General features: G+C 53.5%; 1 protein-coding gene across 1 annotated transcript in view; it reads right to left on the reverse strand.

The window, feature by feature from the left end:
* CNGB1 (cyclic nucleotide gated channel subunit beta 1) overlaps nt 1–20,779 on the reverse strand; it is a gene marked incomplete at its 3' end in the record, with an annotated part of 63,630 nt that extends 42,851 nt beyond the window's left edge. Inside the window, exons 1-13 of the mRNA XM_007090377.3 lie at nt 20,612–20,779; nt 18,492–18,549; nt 18,122–18,194; nt 17,179–17,299; nt 17,032–17,074; nt 16,797–16,833; nt 15,094–15,169; nt 14,765–14,804; nt 14,232–14,391; nt 12,707–12,782; nt 11,112–11,148; nt 5,156–5,318; nt 4,153–4,236 (exon numbers count right to left, since the gene is read on the reverse strand). Coding sequence (XP_007090439.3) covers nt 4,153–4,236; nt 5,156–5,318; nt 11,112–11,148; nt 12,707–12,782; nt 14,232–14,391; nt 14,765–14,804; nt 15,094–15,169; nt 16,797–16,833; nt 17,032–17,074; nt 17,179–17,299; nt 18,122–18,194; nt 18,492–18,549; nt 20,612–20,779 — 1,136 coding nt within the window. The remainder of the gene's footprint in view (nt 1–4,152; nt 4,237–5,155; nt 5,319–11,111; nt 11,149–12,706; nt 12,783–14,231; nt 14,392–14,764; nt 14,805–15,093; nt 15,170–16,796; nt 16,834–17,031; nt 17,075–17,178; nt 17,300–18,121; nt 18,195–18,491; nt 18,550–20,611) is intronic.
* Nucleotides 20,780–21,305: the final 526 nt, after the last annotated feature.

Below are 21,305 nucleotides of genomic sequence, written 5' to 3' on the forward strand. Positions count from 1 at the left end.
AAAAAACGTTGAAAAAAAAAAAATTAAAATGCGCTTAGGCCCCTAAAAGTATGGTGGGAACTACGCCCTTCCCATTTCTCAGAACACAGAGGCCCGGGAAGTGAACTACCACAGTCCAATGAGGTCTTGCTCATTCCAGAATCAGGCCAGGAAATCACTGTATGGCCTTGAACACATCACTGGGAAGCCCTCGGGCTGCCTCTGTTTGCTTATCTGTCAAATAGGGAGGAATTGCCCAGGCTGCATGGCCTGACAGATTTGAGTGAGGTCAGAAGGGCCAGTGAGAGTCTCATGAAAGTCAGAAAAGACTTCCCATATCTGGTGTTGTTCCTGGTCCTCCATCTATCAACACCAACGAGCAATTCCCCTCGTTTGGGCCACCAAGTGTTTGCTTCGGTACCAACTCTGCCCTTGCCGGCAGTGCACCCCTGGGCATACAGGGTACTGTCTCTGAGCCCCAGTTCTCCCATCTGTGAAATGGGATTAATAATAGGTGCCCAGACTCTGGCATAGCAAACAAGTGTTACTCAAATGGCAGCTGCTGTCATGATTGTTCTTGCCATGATTGCTATTAAAACTAGAGAAGGGAGCGTCCTGCAGGGTTATGAATCACCCACGTGGATTGGGGAGCATCTTGTACAAACATCTCCAGCTATCAAGATACCTAATGAGCCCTACTGTGGCCCTGTCAGGACCACCAGGGGTTGTTTGGGAGCTATGTACCCAAAGCCATGTTGTTCCCGGTCGGCGATGTGCCCAAGGCCTCCTCTTGCCCATCCCAGAAGCAGCAGGCCATCAACTTCTAGAAACTTCCTAAATCCCAGAGATTTCCAAGTGGAGGATCACACAGACTCACTGAGGTGGGCATCCCGGAGAACCTCCCCACCCAGCTATCCAAGTTAAAAGTGCAGGGAGTAGCCAAGAGTTGCCCTTCCTGCTCCTCCTCCCCCAAGTTCCCCGGCAGGCTGTGCCCCTAAGCTAAGGTCCTCACCAGGCACCCCCACCCTGAAAGAAAGAAGGGGAGCCCTTAGGACAAAGCAGCCACCTACTTGGGTCTCGCTGTCTTGGCCGATAAGAATGCCCATGACGCAGGAGTTCAGCTGGGGGCGATGGTATTCATCCCAAGCCCCATGTCGGGTGCCCACAGGTAGACAACTTGGAGAGCCCCGGTCCAGCCCCTGAGCCTGCCAGGCCAGCTCTGGAGCCAGTGTGGCTCGGGTAGCAGATGAGCTACTGATCCTTCCTGCTTCTAATCAGATTGAGGGAGTGTGAAGGCGGTGGGGAACTCTGCAGAAATGCCCCCAGGGAAGGCAGGTGGGGACCAAAAGGCTGCGGTTGCTAGGAAAAGCCGAGCTGTTGCCGGCAGAGACCAGGTCGCTAGGCGACCATCTGCCTGTTACCAGGGCCCGCGCGCACGTCATCAGTAACCCCTGTGCCTCTGCAAAGCTGGCCAAGAGCATCCTTCCCCAGTCAGTGACAGCCCAGTCCACTTGCCCACGCCTGACACCCTCTGGCCCTGGCCCTGGGATCACTCAGCTCTCTCACCCAGTGCCCGCGTCCCTGCCTAGGGCCCCGGAGCCCAAAAGTCCCCTGAGTTTGAAACTCTGGGTAAGCATTTGTATGAATATGTATGTGTGTGCGGCACTTGTGGGTAACTGTACACGTGTGTTTGTGTGCATGAGCGTGCACACAGGGCACAGCGTGCCTATGTGTAAGCATGTACCAATGTGCCTGTGCATGTGGACACGTGAACAAGTGTGCTGAATGTGCTTGTGCACGTATGCAGGCTGTGCGTGGGTATGACTGTGTGCACACCCGCACATATAAGTGTGTGCCCAGCCCAGCCCGTGTGTCTGTGTCCGTGTAGGTGTGTATGTGCAGATATGTGTGCATGTACCTGCGTGTACCGTGCACTGAGAACATGCATGTAGTTAGTGCATGTGTGCGAGCACACTAAATCACTGGTGTTCGGGGGGTATTTCAGTTCAGGAGCAGTGGCATATAAAGGGGTTTTCAGGTCTCCGTGTTGGGCACACAGGTTTAGTCGGGGGACAACTCCCCACCATGAGCACTAACAAACCAGCACTAACAAATCTAGGCAGCACCTAAGTCTTCACCCAGGAAACGGGTTATCACAGGTCAGTGAGAGCAGCCTGGCTCTGGGGGGCCCAGAGGGCAGAATGTGGACCACATTACAGAAACCATAGGGAAGCACGTTTATTTTTGGTGGAAGAAATCATCTCATAATCAGAGGTGTATATGGATGGAATGGACAGCCTTCAAGAGGTCATTAGCTCCCCATCACTGGAGGCAAACAAGTAGCCATGTGGTCTCCTGCCAAGGATGAAAAAATTCCATGTGAACAAGGGATAGGTGGACTAAAAGCAGATGACACGGAGCAGGCCTCCAGCCCTGAAGTCCTGTGTTGTCTCATGGTATAACTATTTCCCGACTGAGACTGAAAGTAACCCTCCGCGGGGATGAGAACATCAATGACCCTTGATGGGGCACTCACTGCGGCCAAGGTCTGAATATGCCCCATACACAGCTGACCCGTGACCGCTTCACAGGGGTGTTAGTATCCCCGTTCCTCAGACGTGGAGGCAGAAGCTCTGTGCAGTGTGCACTTGCCCAGGTCACTCTGCCAGGAGAAGCAGAGCCCGTGCCTCAGGCCAGGGCCAGAGGGACAAGTCAGCAAAGAAGGGTGTGGGCCAGGGGGCACCACAGAGAGCGGAGCGACAGGGACAGAGAATAATGCAAGGCACAGATGCAATCAGTCTGGCCTGCCCCATGATGACAGCCTCCTCACGGCTCTCCCTGCCTCAGTCTCCCCACAGTGCAGCTGCCAGATCACGTCTGGATCTCCCCGCTCAGCAACCTTCAATGGCTCCCCATTTCTCCTGAGAAAGCAAGTCCCAGGTCTTCACAATCTGGCCCCCGGCCTCTGAAGCATCATCTCCCCACCATGTCCACCAGCTGCAGTGTCACTGTCCCCCCGACATGCGGGCTGCTTTTGAGGCAGCAAACCACACCCCCCTGTTCGAAACCCCCAGGACACTCTTCTTGTCCCCCACTCTCTTCATTGGTACCCCCTCCTCCTCCTCACAGGTACTTCCTCCCCAGGCCCTTCTGTTTCCTCGAATCTCCCTGGCTCTGCTCTGGCCTTTGAGCCTCTCCTCTGTCCACACTGGCTCCCCCAGCATCTCCTCCAGCCCCGCGGTTTCCAGTTCCATCCACACAACCAGACTCCCGACGTTCCATCTCCAACCTCTCACCCCCGACTCCACGCTCAGGCCCCACTGCCTGCTTGCTGTTCATCTCCCCACGCACCCCCCTCCCCATCTGTCCCGCACTGCTGAACACCTTCCTCTCAGTCTTTAATTATTGAAATACGTTTGACATATAACATTGTGTGAACTTTAGGCATACAGCATGTCAGTTTGATGAATTTATATATTATGATATGATTGCCACTGTGCTAATTAGCACCTCTATTGTGTCACAGAATGATTGTCAGTGGTTTCAATAATTAAGATGTAGTTTGATAATTATAAGTATTAGTGGTTTCTGATCTCCTTTCTTTTAACTGACTTCTCTGTGTGTTCCTGTTGAAATCTTTATGGATGTGGGTGGAGAATCAACCATTAATGGGCAGAAGAGCAGAATCCAGAACAGCCTTCAAAGGCATCCATGGGACCGTCATGGACAGTGTGGAGGGGGACACAGCCCTATGCCTTGGTTTGGTTAATTACAGGGGCTGTGAGCCTCCCGCATGGGCCCATTCACTCATCCATCCACGCGTTCAGCCGACATTTATTTGGCGCCTGCTATAGCAGGCACTGTTGTAGGATCTAGGGACATGGGAGTGAGCACAACAACCCCCACCCCCACCCCAAGGAGGCTGTGTTCTGGTGTTTGTGTGCGTGTATAAGCATCTGGGAGGGTCTTAAGGGGTGGGCAATATGAGTCTCGGGTCATTATGAATGCTGGGGGGGACCCCCAGCTTCCCCAGCCTCCCTGGTCAGTACGCAGCAGCACACAGCACAGAACAAAGGAAGGAGCTCCCCCGCCCTGAAAGCCCCCCCGTCCCACACTGTAACCCCTCCCTGGGCCATCCCTTGTGGGGAGGCTGAGAACACACAAGTGCCTTACTTAGGCTCCTCCTCCTCCTCTTCTTCCTCCTCCTCTCCATCTTCCTCCTCATCTTCTCTCTCCTCTTGAATCTGGGGCAGCTCCCTGAGTTGAGGTCAGAAGCAGGAGGTGAGCCCACTTGCAGCCCCACCCCCAGTCCACCTCAGGTCCCATGACCCCTGAAACCAGACCCGAAAATCTCAACCAAGACTTGACCTGGGGAACCCCACTTGAGCAACCTCAGGCTCCCTCTAGCAGCAAGGCCTCTCCACGGCATGAGGGGCCTGGCCCAGCCTCCATCATCCTAGTGGCAACCCTGGGTCAGCCTCTGAGCCTCTCTGGGCCTCAGTTTCCCCACCTTTACAATGTATGTCATGGGCCTGAGGACCTGACAGCTTGAGGGGTTATCACCAAGATCGCTAGAGGGAACAAAGATCATTATGTCCCTACGGAGGGCAAGTGGGTAATCACTACCATAGGTACCCATTCCCATGCCCAATGACCCTGCAACCGCCCTTCTGCAAATTTATCCTGCAGGCCTATTCACGTGCATGTGCAAGAGTGTTTGTTGCAAAATTGTTTACAATAACAAAATTTCGCAATCACAAATGTATATAAATCCTGGCACATCCACACAATAGAATACTATGCGGTTGTTAAAAAAAAAATCTGTGGATGATCTCTATGCACTGAAGGTGGAAACGCCTCAAGGTATATTGTTGAATGAATAGAGCAAGTTGCAGATACGTAGGTGCATGTGATATGCTATCTTGTGTGGGAAAAAAAAAAAAAGGAATCATGCCTGTTAATGCTCAGATACTCCCTGGACCAGCACAGAAGAAACTGGCAGCTACTGTCTCTATTCACAGGGAGAGGACTGGATGTCTGGGGGAGGGAGGAGGAGGAAGGAGTAGAGGCAGGTTTGGCTCCTGTTCTATGTCCTTTGATACCTTTGGGATTCTGTACCATGTGCCTGTTATCTTTCCAAACGATCATTTGTTTCAGGGCCTTCTCTGGTTCCCACCTGGGCATCTCCTCCATGGCCTCATTCTCCTCTTCATAAGCTGGAGCCACCTCTGAGCCCTGCGGACTGGTGCCCCGGTCCTGATACTCGTCCTCCTCCCAGTGAGGGTCAACCTCTTCTAGGACAAGATCGGGCTCCTCTTGGCCTCCAGGGAGGATGCAGACTGCAGGGGACACAGGGCACAGGGGAGAGTGGGCTTGGGTTTCTGAGTCCCAGGGACCACACAGGGGGCCTTGGCCATCACCAGCCATGGGCCAGCTCTCAGCCAAGCAGCAGAAATAGCACCATTATCCACAGGACCATTAGCAGCCAGATCAGTGCTAAAGTGACAGGCTGAAGCCCATGATCATTCACCCTGTTTCCTTCTGGTCATTTTCCCCCTTTTTTCCTTTTGAGGTAGAGCTTCAATTACAGTTAGCTTTTGTGTCTCCTTAGGGCCCCCGTTCTTGGAGGTCTGTGCAGAAGCAGAAATAATGCTTCTAACCACAGCATCATAGGAGATACGGAAGATCCAAGCTTGGGGTCTGCCTTGGCACATCTAGGTGCAAAGTGACCTGGCATGTCCAGAGGAACACAGAGAGAGCTTGCCTCCTGCATGTTCTCTAGATGCCGCCCACTGGTGACAGCATACCAAATGCTCATAACCTCAGCACCCATTTCTAGCAGTCCTTCCCTCCTGGGCCTAGAGGCTCCAGCTTCTGCGGGGATTGACCTTCTGGCAGAGATGGTCCCACCTTCAGATAGGATCTGTCATTTTCACCATTTCTCCACGTACTCAAGTCCCTGACAGTGCAAACAGTGTGGGGCTGTGAGCTCGGCAGAAGTGGGTGCAGGGGACTCCCATCAGGAACCTAAGTCCCCCGTAGTCAAGAGGAAGGGGAGAAGAGAGGAGATTGTCTAGATATCAGGTGTTCCCAAAAAGCTCCAGGATCTTGGTGATCTTAAGCCAAGCATGAAATTATGAATAGTGACTTTAAATGGGAGTTGGTCTGAAGTCTTATCCTGTGACTTTGGAAAGTATTGCTCATGGTGTAGAAAAAATAATAATAATATAATGGCAGCTACATTTATCGAGCACTTATATGTTCCTAGCCCTGTGCTTAATGATATACGTGGATTAAATCAATTAGTCCTCAAACCAACCTTTTGAGGTGGGAATAATTGTTATCCCCCCATTTTATTTTCCTTCTTTTATGTTGTTTCCTCATTTACAGATGAGCAAACTGAGACACAGGTTCACAGCTTCTGTTACAAGGTGTGTCCCATGTGCCAGGCACAGGGATGTCCGTTTTCCAAGAGCTGTCTTCCCCTGCTCCTGCCTCCTGGCTTCCAGGTACAGACATTATCCTGCCTCACACAGAGGCACCCGGCTGCCCTCCAGGGAAATCCCCTACATGCATCCTGAACTAGGCTTTTCCACGCGGGTCCTGGCCCCTCCAGCCCTACAAACACCCCTGGGGTTTGACCGGGGAGGCTCATCCAAGCGTGGCCCCGAATCCAGTGGTGGGACATGTCACACGTGTCATTCTAGACTGCCATCCAGTAACGGTGTAGCATCTCTGCCCTGAGCAGCCACTTGGGGTACAAGTCCCCAAATGGCATACGGGAGACAGAACAAACATCCCCTGGCCCGTGAGCTCATTAGCTTTCACAGCAACCCTGCATGGTGACAGCATGGTGACAATAGTACTCTCGCCATTTTATAAAGCACAGAGCCAGCTCAGAGAGGCTAATGACTTGCCCAAGGCCACAAAGGATGTCAGAGGCATTGCCAGGTCTCCTGACTCCCAATTCCCTGGTGTGCTACCCCAGGCGAGAAACATGCCCGAGTGCCTCCTGGCATGGGTGGCCTCTCCGTGCTGGGCACTGCATGACCCCAGCCTTTGGTGTCCTGAAGAGTTGATGCCGTCTTTGTTTACATCCTCGCTTTCTTTTTAAATACTGTTTAGTGAGGAAGCATTTTACAAGCTTTTCCTCCTTTCATTTCTGGGCCAGGCCTCTGAGCCATGCCCTATACAATTCCCATTTTACAGCCAGAGATTCTACGGCTCTGAGAAGAGGCTGGTGGCCAGGGTACCAGAGGGGAAGAGCAGGCACGGGGTACTCGGCCACACAGATCCAGTGGCAGAGCTCCCTGCAGGCCTGGTGGAGCCCTTAGACCCTCTCGTTAGGAGGGGGAGTCAGAGCTCCCTAGCTTTTTCAGGGCCCTGCCCCTGGGTCCAGATGGGGCCACTGAAGCACTGTGGGTGTTCAAGCTCATACGGAAACTCCTGCTCCATCTGGGGCTGAAACTTTGCTCCTAGAGTCCCTCATTGTCCCGCCCCCTCCTGGCCAGCATTCTTTGCCAGCCTAGGATGTCCCTCAGGGCAACTGAATGGGGTTCTGGCTCCAGGAGTGAAGGTCATCAATTGCATCTGAGGAAGGAGATCCTATTTCCAAGATCAGCAAACAGGGAGACGGGAGGCATAAATTCTAGGTCAAGGCCCGCACCAGACCCTGGGTTGCCGGAAAAGCCCAAGTTCTGGCTTATCCTCCCTGGCATGCCTGGGTCCTAGATGCTTTGGATGTGGCCCAAAGTTCAAGAACCCCTGATTCCAATGCTTTCTCTGCCTCCAATGCTTGCTCAGCCTCAGGGTAGTCTTTGTGAAGTCATTCCCCTGCTCAACCACCTTCAGTGGTTCCCCATTGTCTATAGCCTAGTCCTGTAAGATCAGGCCCTACCCTTTTTTTTCCCCAATGTTTATTTATTTATTTTGAGAGAGAGAGCACATGTATATGGGGGAGGAGCAGAAAGAGAGACAGAGAGAGAAAGACAGAATCCCAAGCAGGCTCTGAGCTGTCAGCACAGAGCCTGACTTGGGGCTCAATCTCACAAACCGTGAGAGCATGACCTGAGCTGAAACCAAGAGTTGGATGCTTAACCGACTGAGCCATCCAGGCATCCCAGGCCCCCGGTTTTTCTGGCTTTAACTTCTGCATCAAAAACTCGGGATTTGCTGAGGTACCCAACACTCTCCCTCTCCCACCTCCAGCCATTTGCTCACTTTATTCCCTCTCCTGGGTTGTCCTCCCCTCACTGCCAACTGGGGACCTGAAGGGTCTCAAAGTCAAAGGCTTAGGTAGCCAGGGAGATGGTATTATAGGTGAAGGGGGGGCGTGTGCTGCTTGCCCTCAGGAGTGTCCTCAGAAGCACAGCATGGGTCTATTATAATTGCTATAGAGAAGCCAGACTTATCCAATGCAAAGCCACCTTGTTTTTAGATGTTGGCAACTAATTCTAATATTTAAAATCACTCCTTGCCCCAAACACAGACATCTGTGGACCAGCTGGGGATCAGGATCCCTGGCAAACTCCTCCTTCCTGCTACCCCAGTACCACGGGCCACGTTAACTCAACCACTTTTCAAACCTAAGTACTCATTTTAGCTTCATCTGAAGCAAAGATATCATGCAATCGCAGCTTTGATGTGCTAATTTATGCTTTTTAATGTCACCGAAGGCATGTGCCGTTGTCCACTGCTGGACCCCAAACTCTTCGAGGGAGAGAACACAGCCTAGCCTAAGGGGATCCTCTTCTGGGAGAAACTGTGTCCCACTGGGGCACCGCCTGTGTGTCAGGCACCTCGCTGAGGGCTGTGCAGGCGATCTCTCAAAGAGAGTCCTCCATGGGCTTCCCCACAGTCTTCTGGTGGGAAAATCTCCTGCTGTCTAGCCTGAGTCCCACAGGCTGCCCTTGGCTGCCCTTCTTGCTTCCGTGGAAAGGCGCCGGCTTTGGTCGCAGAGAAGCAGCTGTGGGACTGGCTCCCTTCACCTAGCCTGGGAGTGTGGGGAGCGGCAGGGGGGTCACTGTTCAAGGAGGGCATGGGGTCAACAGCCACCTCTTCCCCCTCCCCTGCAGGTCTTCAGGGCACCCTTGTCTCCTTCCATCCATCCGTCCGTTTGTCCATCTGCGCTCTCCCAGGATCCCTTCTCTTTTGTTTCAGAGGCCCCCCCGCTGCTGCCACGCCTGAAACAAGACAGAAGGGTGGGTGGCTGGGTGGGCAGGCGGAGGGAATGAATGAACAGGTGCGTGAATGAATGAAAGGGCAGGGAGGCAGGGGGTAGAGCTGGCAGCAGGAGAGGGAACTCCTGCCCCAGCCCCTTAGGGTCACCCCATAGAGTGGGTTGAATCGTGTCCCTCCGAAACATATATTCAGTCCTGATCCCTACAACCTGTGAATGTGACCTCATTTGGAAATAGGATCTTTGCAGATGTCATTAGTTAAGGATCTCAAGATGAGCTCATCGTGGATTTAGGGCGGGCCTTAAATCCATGACTGGTGTCTTTATAAGAGGAAGGAGAGAAGATCTGACAGACACGGAGGAAAAGGCAGAGATTGGAGGCCAGCTAGCAGCCAAGGGACCCGGAGGACTGCCAGCAGCCACCAGAAGCCAGGAGAGAGATATGGGATGATTTCTCCCTAGAGCACCAGGAGGAGCCGACCCCCCAGCACTTCAAGCTGGGGCTTCTGGACCCTGAACTGTGAGAGAACACATTTCTGCTATTCAAAGGCATCCAGTTTGTGGTCCTTTGTTCTGTCAGAACCTGAGGAGCTAACACACTGGGCTCCTGGCCCCACTGCCCCAGTCCCCACCCACAAGCCACACACTCCGGGCTCACGGGAAGGTCCTGTCCACAGCCAGCTGAGCACCCTGCCTCCTCCAGAGGAGCAGAGAAGAGGAGGAGACAGGGCCAGGGGCTCCGTCTTCAGAGCTCTCAGTGGCCCCCACTCTGGAAGCTGTGCTCCAGGAAACATTTTCTGTTCCTTTAACCTTGACAACTGCTGCCAGGCCCAGTGGATGCTAGTCGCCGCTCTGTGACAACTTGCTCTGTGACCTTGGGCAAATCCCTGTACCTCTGTCAGCCCCAACAGCCATGGGGGTCCCTGCTCTGCGCAGACTCCACGAGGCTGAGCAAACCCTGCTCTGATGCCTACCCCTTACAACGTTGTCACCATTATACAAATTCCATCTCCTCCCATGGCCACTCTGCCAGACTCTGCCAGACTCCACTGCATGGTTAACTGGTCGGTCCGTGCTCTAGGCTATGGTGGCCATCCTCACCCTCAGGGTGCTCATAAAGACCACCATCAGCCTGGCAGAGTTAGGGTTTTCTAGCCTAGGACATGGGTCCTAGGGACCCCACCATGGTCTGAGGGCCTGTGTCCAGGGTGGAATAGGGCCACCACCCACTGGCCCTCAACTCTGCTTTGCTCACCTCTAGAACTTATCACCAGCCTGGTACATAGCAGGCCTTCCATGACCTTTATGAATGAATGAATGAATGAATGAATGAATGCCCTGTACACCACACGCTTGTCCCTAGGCCATGAAATGGAGGAAGAACAGATTTTGGACCCTGGCCTTCTCCTCCTAGCCTCAGTCGATCCCTCAGTACTAGTGCAGGGCTGGGATAAAAGGCAGCACACACCTCCCCAACCCTCCCCACCCATAGGTAAGGGGAACCCTCCTGCCTCACTGGAGCTGGAGTTTATGGGATCTAGTTCCTCCAGGGAGACCCCCACGCCTCTCCCCTCATCCCTCCACCGGGACTCTGCCTAGCCAAACCCACTGGCCCAGGAGGAAGTGGGGAGCTCTCTTTAGGTGTTCCCAGAGGAAGGGGATCCATCCGACTTAGCCTCACAACTGTTTTCTCTGGGTAGAAACTGGAAGGCAAGCCAGGTCCCCACCACGTCTCTCCCCAGCCACCAAGTGGCCCTGGGCCAGGCTCTGGCTACCTGGCAGGGCTGACCTGAGATGAGGCCTGCAGGACATGGGCTCTCTCAGCTCCAGGTCAGGAGGCCCCAAACGTAGCCCCCAAGTAAGTTCAGGCCTCGCCAGCAACCACCCCACTGTGCACTCAGACCAAGCAACCCTCCCGGAGACACACACGAGGACCCACTAAGGTGTCACTTACTGGTCTGCACGTCACACGCCACAGGGGAATCAGGTTCCTGCATGGGGAGAAAAATGCCGTGTCCTCCTCACCGGCCTCCCTGCTTCCACCACCCCTCCCAGCACACACAGGGGCAAGAGGGCTTTCCTCACCCCTATCAGGACACCCACAGAAGGTCCAGTGGCTCCCGGCTCCTCTCTGGTCTGCTTCCCCCGCTCCTTTCTCAGAGCTCGCCCAGTGCTCCAGGCACTGTCCTCCCTGGGTCACCACTTGGTCCCACCTCAGCTCCTTTGCCCAGGCTGGGCCCCCTGCCTGAGCGGCCTACCTTCCACTCTCCACTCTCCATGTAGGGAAAACCTCCTCCCAGCCCTCCCCGGAGGGTTGTCTCAAAGCTCCGTCTGCAGGAGAGGCCTCTCCCCAAAGCACACCTTCCCCTGCCCCAGCCCCATACTCGAGGGGGCCCCTCCTCTCTGTGGGGGCATCTTCACCACAGAATGTTCCTGCCACCAGGCCCTTTTCATCCTCTTGGAAAACTCCAAAGCTGTGTTTCCTCAGCCACCCGCAGAGGCCACATGGACACAGAGCCTGCAAGCTCGGCCTGCAGGGAAGGGGGCCCTGAGGATTTCTGCCCACCTCCTACCGAAGCCAGGACTGGGACCAGGCCTCTCGCCTCCCAGTTCCAGGTGACAATTGTCAGGTGGCTCAACCGGTTAAGCCGTCTGACTCTTGATCTCTGCTCGGGTCATGATCTCACAGTTCATGGAATGGAGCCCCATGTTGGGCTCTGTGCTGACATCATGGAACCTGCTTGGGATTTTCTCTCTCCCTCTCCCTCTACCCTTCCCACACATGCTCTCTCTCTCTCTCTCTCTCTCTCAAAATAGATAAATAAACATTTAAAAAAAAACAAAAAACCAGTCAACAAATAAAGCTTAAAAAGAGATATACAGTTGTCCCCAAGAGAGAAGGACCAGGTGCCAGGTTCTTGGAGAGGGGGAAGAAGAGGTGACAGAGGACTTGCTCCCTCCACCCATCCATGTTAGAGTCCTAGGTTCTCAGAAATGCACACAGGGCTCTCTGGCTTCCTATAAGCCCCAAGCCCCACTTCTTTCCAGAACATTCCTGGCCTCTCTTGTCTCTGGTCCTTTGCATCTGCTGATCCTCTGTCCGAAGAGCTCTTCCTACACCACCCCCATCCTACCTCTCCCTAGGTTTCAGCTTGCAAGCCACCTCCACCAGAAAGCCTTCCTTCATGCTGGGGGGCAGTGGTGGGGGTCCTCCTCTGTACCCCACATCCTCTCTGCTCCCTCCATGGAAGCATCTCCCCCACTGATTATGGCCTCCTGGTTAGCACGCTGGGCCAGCACTTCTCAGCCCCATGGCCGCAGCCCCTCAGGGAAAGTGCGTGGAATAAACGTGAGCTGACTAGATAGACAGGCTGTTTCCCCAGGCCCTCACCGCAGCCTCCCTTCTTCCTTCGGTGCCTTCCTTGCCTTCGGTGCCCCACCCTCAAACTATAGATCCTTGCCTGAGCTCCTCCCCCAGCCCATCAGTCCTTGCCTCAGCAAGGCCCCTCCCACCACTCCCTAGGGCCCTGCCCCCAGCCCAGCACTGACCTGCTCACCAGCCTTCCCATGGAGCACGGGTTGCGGCAGGGCCATCTCCAGCCTGTGCCGGAGCCAAGCCATCAACCTGCAAATGGGAGAAAGCAGGCCATGTCTAAGTGGTGGGGCTCACGGGGAAACTGAGACCAGAGTCAGGTCCCTCCCAAAGCAGACAGCAAGCCCACCAGAAGGCAGACCAGAACCAGGTCTCTAGCCTCAAAGACTGTTGCCTTCCTCCCTCTGGGTACCGCTCAGACCCCAGCAGGTAGCTCAGCACCCACTCTGCCACCCCCACCCCGGAAGTGCATGCAGGTGTCTCACACACTGCCAGGGCAGGAGCATTTGGCAACACATATCCCGATTTTAAATGCATGCATCCTTTGGCTCAGCAATGCCAGGTTCTCAGATTTGCCCTACAGATTTACTTGCATGTGAGTGAAATGATGCTTGTGAGTGAAATGATGCCACTGATTGCAGTGAAAGAGTAGAAACAAGCTATGTAAAAGCTGGTACCACCCTATAATAGAGTACTCCGAAACAGTTGAAAGAGTGAAGCAGACCAATCCAGATAAAACCACCTCTAAGATACTTTTTATGTGTTTTTTGTCTTTAACTTTTTAATGTTTATTTATTTTTTAAGAGACAGAGAGGCAGAGAGACTCGAGCAGGGGAGGGGCAGAGAGGGGAGACACAGTATCCGAAGCAGGCTCCAGGCTCTGAGCTGTCAGCACAGGGCCTGACGCAGGGCTCGAACCCACAGACGTTGAGATCATGACCTGAACCACTTAACCAACTGAGCCACCCAGGTGCCCCTAAGATGCACTTTTTGGTGAAGGAAGCAAAATGCAGAACAGGGTATGTAGTTTGCTGTTGTCTGGTCCGTGTGTTGGTTTGAAGGAGAAATGTCCTCCCAGCTTGTTTGTAGGTAGAAAATGTGTTGAATGGCAGAGAGCTGTTGATGGGAAGAGACCCCAGAAACCCCTTTAAATTTTCTCCCCAGTGCATGGGTTACTTTGAAAGTTTAAAAAACTAGTCTGGGGGCACCTGGGTGGCTCAGTCGGTTGAGCATCAGACTCCTGATTTCAGCTCAGGTCATGGGATCAAGCCCTGTGTTGGGCTCTGTGCTGAGCATGGAGACTGCTTAAGATCCTGTCTCTCTTGGGGCTCCTGGGTGGCTCAGTTGGTTAAGCGTCCGACTTTGACTCAGGTCATGATCTCACGGTTCATGGGTTTGAGCCCCGCATCAGGCTCTGTGCTGACAGCTCAGATCCTGGAGCCTGCTTTGGATTCTGTGTCTCCCTCTCTCTCTGCTCTTCCCCCACTCATGCTCTGTCTCTCTCTCAAAAATAAATAAACATTAAAAAAAAAATCCTCTCTCTCCCCCTCTGCCCCTCTCCCCCGCTCACACTCTCTTTTTTTCTCTCTCTCTCTCTATCAAAACAAAAACCAAACAATGTTCGGTGAAGTGTTGGGTGTTGGGCTGGGGCAAAGCACTGATCCTGCTCCCCATGGAAGGCATGACATTTGGGGGGCTCACCTGGCAGGGTCCCCAGCAGGTGGCAAGGAGGAAGCATGGAAGGTGGCCTGGGGCTCTGAAGTTGGCTCTTCCTTGGGCTCCAGGGGGCCAGCAGTGGGCATGTTGGGGCTCTCCGGGGCCTGCAGCATGGGCTCCCTTTCCAAAGGGGGTCCTGGGGGCTCTAAGCAGCAGGCAGAGCAGGAGTCTAAAGATGACAAAGCAGGGCTCCATGCTCATGGGCACAGGGGACCAGATCCCAGGCACCAACAGGACTGAGTAAGGAGCCCTTTGGAACCACTCCAACTATGCCTCTCATTAGACAGGGCACTGAGGCCCAGGAAGCTCAAGGGGCTTGTCAAGACCTCACAGGACGGTCCCACACCACTGGCTTCCCAGCCTGCACTGGGGAGGGGTTCCAAGGCCCACCACAACAGCCCAGCCCCCACAAGCCCTGAACCCCTCCCTGGCCTTGGTGAGGGCTAAGGTCCTCCCCCAGGATCCCTCAGGGCCCAGTGGCACCCCCAGCCCAGCCCTCCCCAGTCCCCTCCCTGTACCTGGGCCCAAGGCAGCATCTGCAGGCTCATCTCCCCAGGCCTAGATCAGAGACAGGGAGTGAGGTCACAGAGCAAAGTGAGCCCTGTGCACTCCCTCCCCAGCCAGTGGTGCCCAGGGCAGGCAGCAGGGGGCCCCCTCCTTCCCCAGGAATCTGCTTGCTGTTTCGCAGTCACTCCTCTCCATCAAGGAGAACCCTCCAGGGAGGACAGCACTCCCTCTACGTGTCCCAGGGGTTGGGGATAGCCTGCTGGACTACACACATCCTTTCTGGGACCCAGAAACCCTCCCAGGTGGTCATCTGCCTGCTCCCCCTTTTTCCTCCACTTACCTTGGAGCTTTGGGGGGGCTGAGGCAGCACTTTCTCCAGATTCTGCTCAAGCCACCTGAGCAGCCAGGGCCCAGGCCTGCAAAGGGGACAGGGATCAGTAAAGCAACCTAATCACCCTGACCTGAATGTCTGTTGGAATCCCAGGCTTCAGCCAGTCCTTCCTCACCTCTGGTCCCATTCTGCACAGTGGGGACCTTGTATTGTATACTCTAGAAGGGTCTCAGGTAGTGGGGCAACTTCTGCCAGCCCCATATTCTGACCTATGGCTGCACCAAGCCTGGAACAGCAGGCCCAGCCTTGGCCACCTGGGCCCCAGGTGAGAAACAGCAGCTGCCTGGGGACCTGAACACAGCATGGGGGACTCCCTGTGCCTGGCACAGAGAGGTCTGGCTTCATGGGTCCGTGAGCAGTGCAGTCACACAGGGCCCCATACTTATAAGGGCCCACTTTTGGTATTCAAGCGGTTGTCACAATCTTAAACTCTTAGTGATTTTTTTAAAGGAGTCCTGCATTTTCATTTTGCATTGGGACCCGCAAATTATATAGCTAGCCCTGGGGCAAATGGGTCCCAGATCCATCTGGCCTCCAGGCAGCCCCTCCCTCTTCAGGGGGAACCCATTGTCCCAGGAGATCCCATCCCCCCAGGTATGGCCCCAAAAGAAAGCTGGCAAGTCCTCTGGGGGACTTCATCCTAAATTGCTTTACTGGTCTCATGAGTCAGCCGAGTGGCCCCTGGGGACCCCTGATCTGGGCAGCCTCCAGGGGACAAAAAGAGATAGACCACAGTGACTGGAACAATGAATGAATGAATGAATGAATGAATGAGTGCAATCACATACATTCATTCATTCATCCCCTCCATGCTGAGTCCCCTCCTTATGGCAGGCCCTGTGCCAGGCACCAGGGTTCAGCAGTGACCAGACAAAAGTCCCTGCACTCAAGAACCCAGCAGTCTAACAAATGAACAAGGGAAGGAATGAATGAATGGGGTGAATGAAGGTGAATACATGACTCCGGGTCCCCAGCAGAGATTGCAAACTGGAGGTTCCAGGCTTATCTGGGGGGCCCCTAGTATTCTGAAAACTTTTCAGTTAGTTGGCAACATCTAAAATTTAAATATTCCATAAAACCCTAAATTTCTAGCTTCTCCTAAAAAACTGGAGAATCTGGTCACACTGGGCCTGAACTCCTCCCAGGCAGAGGCAATGGGAGCTGACCGGGGCCCTCTTAGAGAAGGACATGGTCTCCCCGTTTGCCATAGTCCTCACCCACCCTTAATAACAAGACAGCCACCTACCTTGGTCAAGTCGAAGAAGTACAAAGCTATTGCCAACTGTGAGGCCAACCTAGGTACCCCTATGTCCCCCACAGTGGTCCCAGCCCTGCCCCTGGGCTCCATACAATGCCCACATACACGAGCCCATCTATGAGGAACTCATCCATGCCTTCTCCCCATGGCCTCCCACCGGAGCATCTCCCAGAAATCAGCACAAAAAACCATGGGAAGCACAGGGCCCTTTGGCTCCATTTTAAGAATGAGAAAAGTGAGGTCTGGAAGAGATGAGAGACAAGTCCAAGGTCACACACTGAGGTGATGTGGTCCTGAACACAAGGTCCTCAGGTTTGGGCACACAGCTCCCCCAACCACACACACTATAGATGAGGTTCAGGGGCCAAACCATTGCTCAGGGATGGGGACTTACCCAGTGTCCTGGGCCCCAGGGGCCACATCGAGTCCATCTGCAGAAGAAAGGAAGGTGGTCAGCAGCAAGAGGCCTGCCCAGACCCCGTCTCCTGGTCAGCCTCACTCAAACCAGGGTTGGAATCCAGAGCCAGGCAGATGAGAGTTCCTGGCCTGTGAGCTCTCCACAGGGGCAAGATCCAGCCTGAGCTCCCCTAGTCCCACCCCCAAAAAGCCATCCTGCCTCCTGGCCTTACCTGAGCTCCCATTGCTGCATTGCCCAGGGATCTGTGCTCCTGCCTGCCAGGACAGACAGACACGTGAGGGCAGAGAGCCCAGACCCAATGGCCTCCCACCCTGCACTTCCCCACCAAAACCACCTCAGCTCCCACCCCCACAAGTACCTGGGTGGGGCCTTCCAAGCCAGCAGCAGTGGTCTGGGCTGGCCCGCTGCTGAGGACCGGCTGTGGGACAACTTTCTCCATGCCTTTCTTGAGCCAGGTCAGCACCCAGCCACTGGGAGTGCTGAGGGACAAAGATCAGAGTTTGCCCTCAGGTCCCCGGCCCCTCCCTAATCCGAGTGGCACTCTCTGGTGTCCTAAAGAACTTGGGTTGAATCCCAAATGTCTATCTCCCCACTGTGAGGCTTCAGATGTGTCACCTTCCCCCAAGGCTTACATCCAACTCTGGAAAATGGCAGACACCAAACCGTGGCAAGGCAGGTATGCACAGTACCATCCTGAGCCCACTCCCATCAGATGCTTGGTCCAAAGCAGCCAAGTTGTAGTATCCTGCTTCCTGCTTAGCCTGGCTCCAGGGGGTCCCATCCTACACTAGGCATACGTCATGTGCTCCAAAAGGGTCAGAAGGGTTGAGGATTTCCTGTGGGGCGTTTTCCTTGTGGCTGAGACTGGGCAGCCTAAATATGAGGGTCACTAGCCTCATAGCCTGAGGCTAGCGGCTCCCCCCACCCCCCAAAAGATATGCTCACTTGGATAAGCATTGATGGTCTAAAATGAGCCAACTTGGAGATTTTACATGAAAGTCTGGATTTCTGGCTTCATTGGGAAAATCAGAAGCCCTGGCCACACTGGATCTGCATTTCTCCCAAGCACTGAGAATGCTCCAGCCCCTATTTTCTGTTTCTCTTGGTCACATTGCCCATTTGGACCAGGAGATCCTTGCCTCTGCCTGAGGATCCCTTCAGCCAGTTCCCAATATGTTCTGGGCAGTTGCCAGCGAATGAGTGGAGACCTGAGACAGTGCTGGTCCCCACCCCCAAGTGGCTCCCTGTTTTTTTGGGGGGGTGGGGGCTGGCCCCGAGGAGAGGGAAGGGTGGTGTGGTACCTGTTCACTTCGGGAACCACAGCAACCTGGGCTTGGAGGGATGTGGGTGGAGTAGGGGCAGCCTCCTGGGTTTCTGGAAAAGAATTCCCCATACTTAGATCTGGAGCCTCAGAGTACCTAGGGAGGTCTACCCTGTGAGGGAGGTCAAGTCAGAGGTAGGGTAAAGAGGAGAACCCCAAAGGAGTCAGAAGGCCAGGGTTCCAGCTCAGCTCAGCTAAAAAGTCCCCAGGAGCCCGATCCTCAACTTCTCTCAGCCTCAGTTTCTTCATCTGTGAAATGGGCCTGCCGGCCTATGAACTCTGCAAAGCCCTGAGAGAGAACATACTCCTCCCTGCTGCTGGTGCTGCCAGCCTGGGCTTCCAGCACTTACCCTGAGGGCCTGGCTCAGCTGCAGCCACTTCCACCCCCTCAAATGGCTCCTCCGGTGGCTGGAAGGTTCAAACAGGACCACGTAAGCCCTCAGGGAGACCAGCCCGGTTCAGGTAGGGGCAGCCCTCAACCCACCCACTGAGGACCCCCTCACCCCACAGGACCAAACAGCTCTATTCTCACATTCGTCCCTGTAAATCCCAGCAGCTTCACCCTCTACTTGGGACACTTCCTCCCTCACAACACCACAGGTCCCACATCCAAGGTGCCCCCCTACCAAGGTAGCCCCAAGCCTATCACCTCCCCCAGGAAGCTGCCCACTCCAGTGGTCTGAGAACAGAGAGGAACACTGGAGACACTTATGAAGCCTTGAGGCAAACTGAAGGGGAGAGGGAGGGGAGAGGGAGGGGAGAGGACCCCCCCCACCAGCTATCCCTCTCCTGGGGGAGCCAAACCTGCCACTCCCCTGGAGCAGCTGGGTAGCAGTTCAGCATTTGCCATCTGCCTCTCATCTGCCTCTGTAGCTGCAGCTCCTAGTGCTGCGTGCACATATGTGCGTGTACAAACATGCACACACACACACACACACACACTCATTATACATGTAAATGTATGAGCTCACATAGATGTCCATATATGTGCAGTTAGATGCATACATGCATGAGCACAAATAGGTACACGTGCAGTAACACAGCGGTGTGTGCATACACATGCACAGATAAGTGGATCTGCTCATACATGCACGTGTATATGGAAGACACAAAGCACATGTGCATATACGTTTGCATATGTATACATGCCCCAATACACATGCATGTGCATAGAGGCACATGCAAAATATTCATATATACACGTGCGTGCATGCAGACATGCACACATGCAAATGCCTGCAAGTGTACAGACACACAAACACATGCATATGCACACTCCCATACATTTGCATATATACACACACAGATACTTGTGTATACATACATGCACGTATATATAAGCTCAGTTCCATAAGCAAGGGCATCTACACGCATACACATGCACTGACATACAAACACATATTCACAAACACATCATTTCAAATGTACATCAACACACAATCAAATACACACATAGATGAATAAACATGTGTGCCCACACATATGCATGTATGCCCACACGTACAAAGGTCTGCATCTGAACACTCACACATGAGCCTGCATGCACAGATGTATAAAATATGTATGTATACAAACATGCAGCTACATACAAATATGTTCATACACACATGCATGCACAGAAACACAAACGTGCATACACAAACACATGAATACATTCACAAACTCAGAAACATATACATGTACACACTCAGACACTTATAGCATGCCCCACACACCCTACAGACACACCAAGGCATGTGACATACACGTGTGCATACAAATACATGTAAATACGTGCATGTGTTTGTGTGCACACAATTTGCTAATACATATGTATGTACAGACATACCACTAAGGACACAGGGCATGCACATATGTGTACATACATGTGTGCACGTGCAAACACATATGCACACAAACTGTCTACCTGGGTGGTCACTGTTTCCTGTATATACCCCGTGCTGCCCAGGACAAGCCCTTCCTCTATGAGGCATGCCCCGCCTCACCATCTCCAGTCACAAGTGGGCTCACCCTCTGTGTCTAGGAGCAAACCCCACCAGCTTCCACTCTCCAAAGTTAAGATGATTCTCTCCCTCCTCTGAGCTCGCATACTTCTGTCTGATATACTCATTTGGCCCTCCTGGGAGGGGAGAGCTGAATCCAGTGTTGGAGCTCCCCAAATTCTCTCATCACCTCTGTCTCCTGGTAGAATGACCTGGCTGGTACTTGTCTGCTGACCCCCATGGGCAATGTCTTATTCACCATTACGCTCCTAGCACAGTGCACAGGCCTGGCATCCATTAGATGCTAAATCAAATCTTTTTAACTGAGCTTCTGAACTAGTTGTCATCAGGCTCCTGAACGGATGGGATGCAGAACTGGCAAGTTTGGACGTGCTCGAGTCCCCTCGTAGAAGGTCCCCGGGGTGGGGGCAGCTGACCCAAGCTGGGAATTCCGGAGCCATAAGGCCAGCATGGCTGCAGCCTCTTACCAGGGATTCGTCCCCTAGCTCGGCCTCCTTCGGGGCTGTTTTAGGTGCCGGCTCTGGTTCCAGCTCCGCCTCCGGTTCTGGTTCTGCCCCCTCCTCCTCCTCCTCCATCTTTGTCTTCTGGGGGGTCCCTGGGGGCTGAGGCAGCACCCTCTGGACCCAGCTCCACATCCTGATGCCTGTAGGAGACAGAATCCTTAGGCCTCCCCAGGGTGTCCACTGCTGCTCCCACCATTTAGGCGCCACTTAGGTGGGTCACACATTTCCCTTTTCTCTCATTCATCTTTAAAAACATTTTTGCAAATTATTCCTCCAGGTATTCACCTGATAGAGATACTAAGGCCAAAAACATGTGTATAAAGAGCTTGGTCACAACAGTGTTATAGCAAAAGATGAAAAACACCCAAATATTTACCTGTAGGGATCTGGTTATTAGAAAGTTCCTAACTGTTCACCTGTAAGAGAAACGCATATTAAATAAATTACAATACGTCTGATACGGAATACCATGGAGTCATAAAAAAAGGTGGATCAGTTTGAACTAATATGGAAAGATGTACATACTCTGGACTCCAGGAATGACCAAATCAGTTAAACTCTCTGTGCCTCAGTTTGCTTGTCTGTAAAATGGGGATGTTACAGTACCTATCTCATGGAGATCATTGTGAGGATAAAATAAACTGGTGAGAACATGGCA

Source organism: Panthera tigris, chromosome E2 (assembly GCF_018350195.1).
Source record: "Panthera tigris isolate Pti1 chromosome E2, P.tigris_Pti1_mat1.1, whole genome shotgun sequence".
NCBI lineage: Eukaryota > Metazoa > Chordata > Mammalia > Carnivora > Felidae > Panthera > Panthera tigris.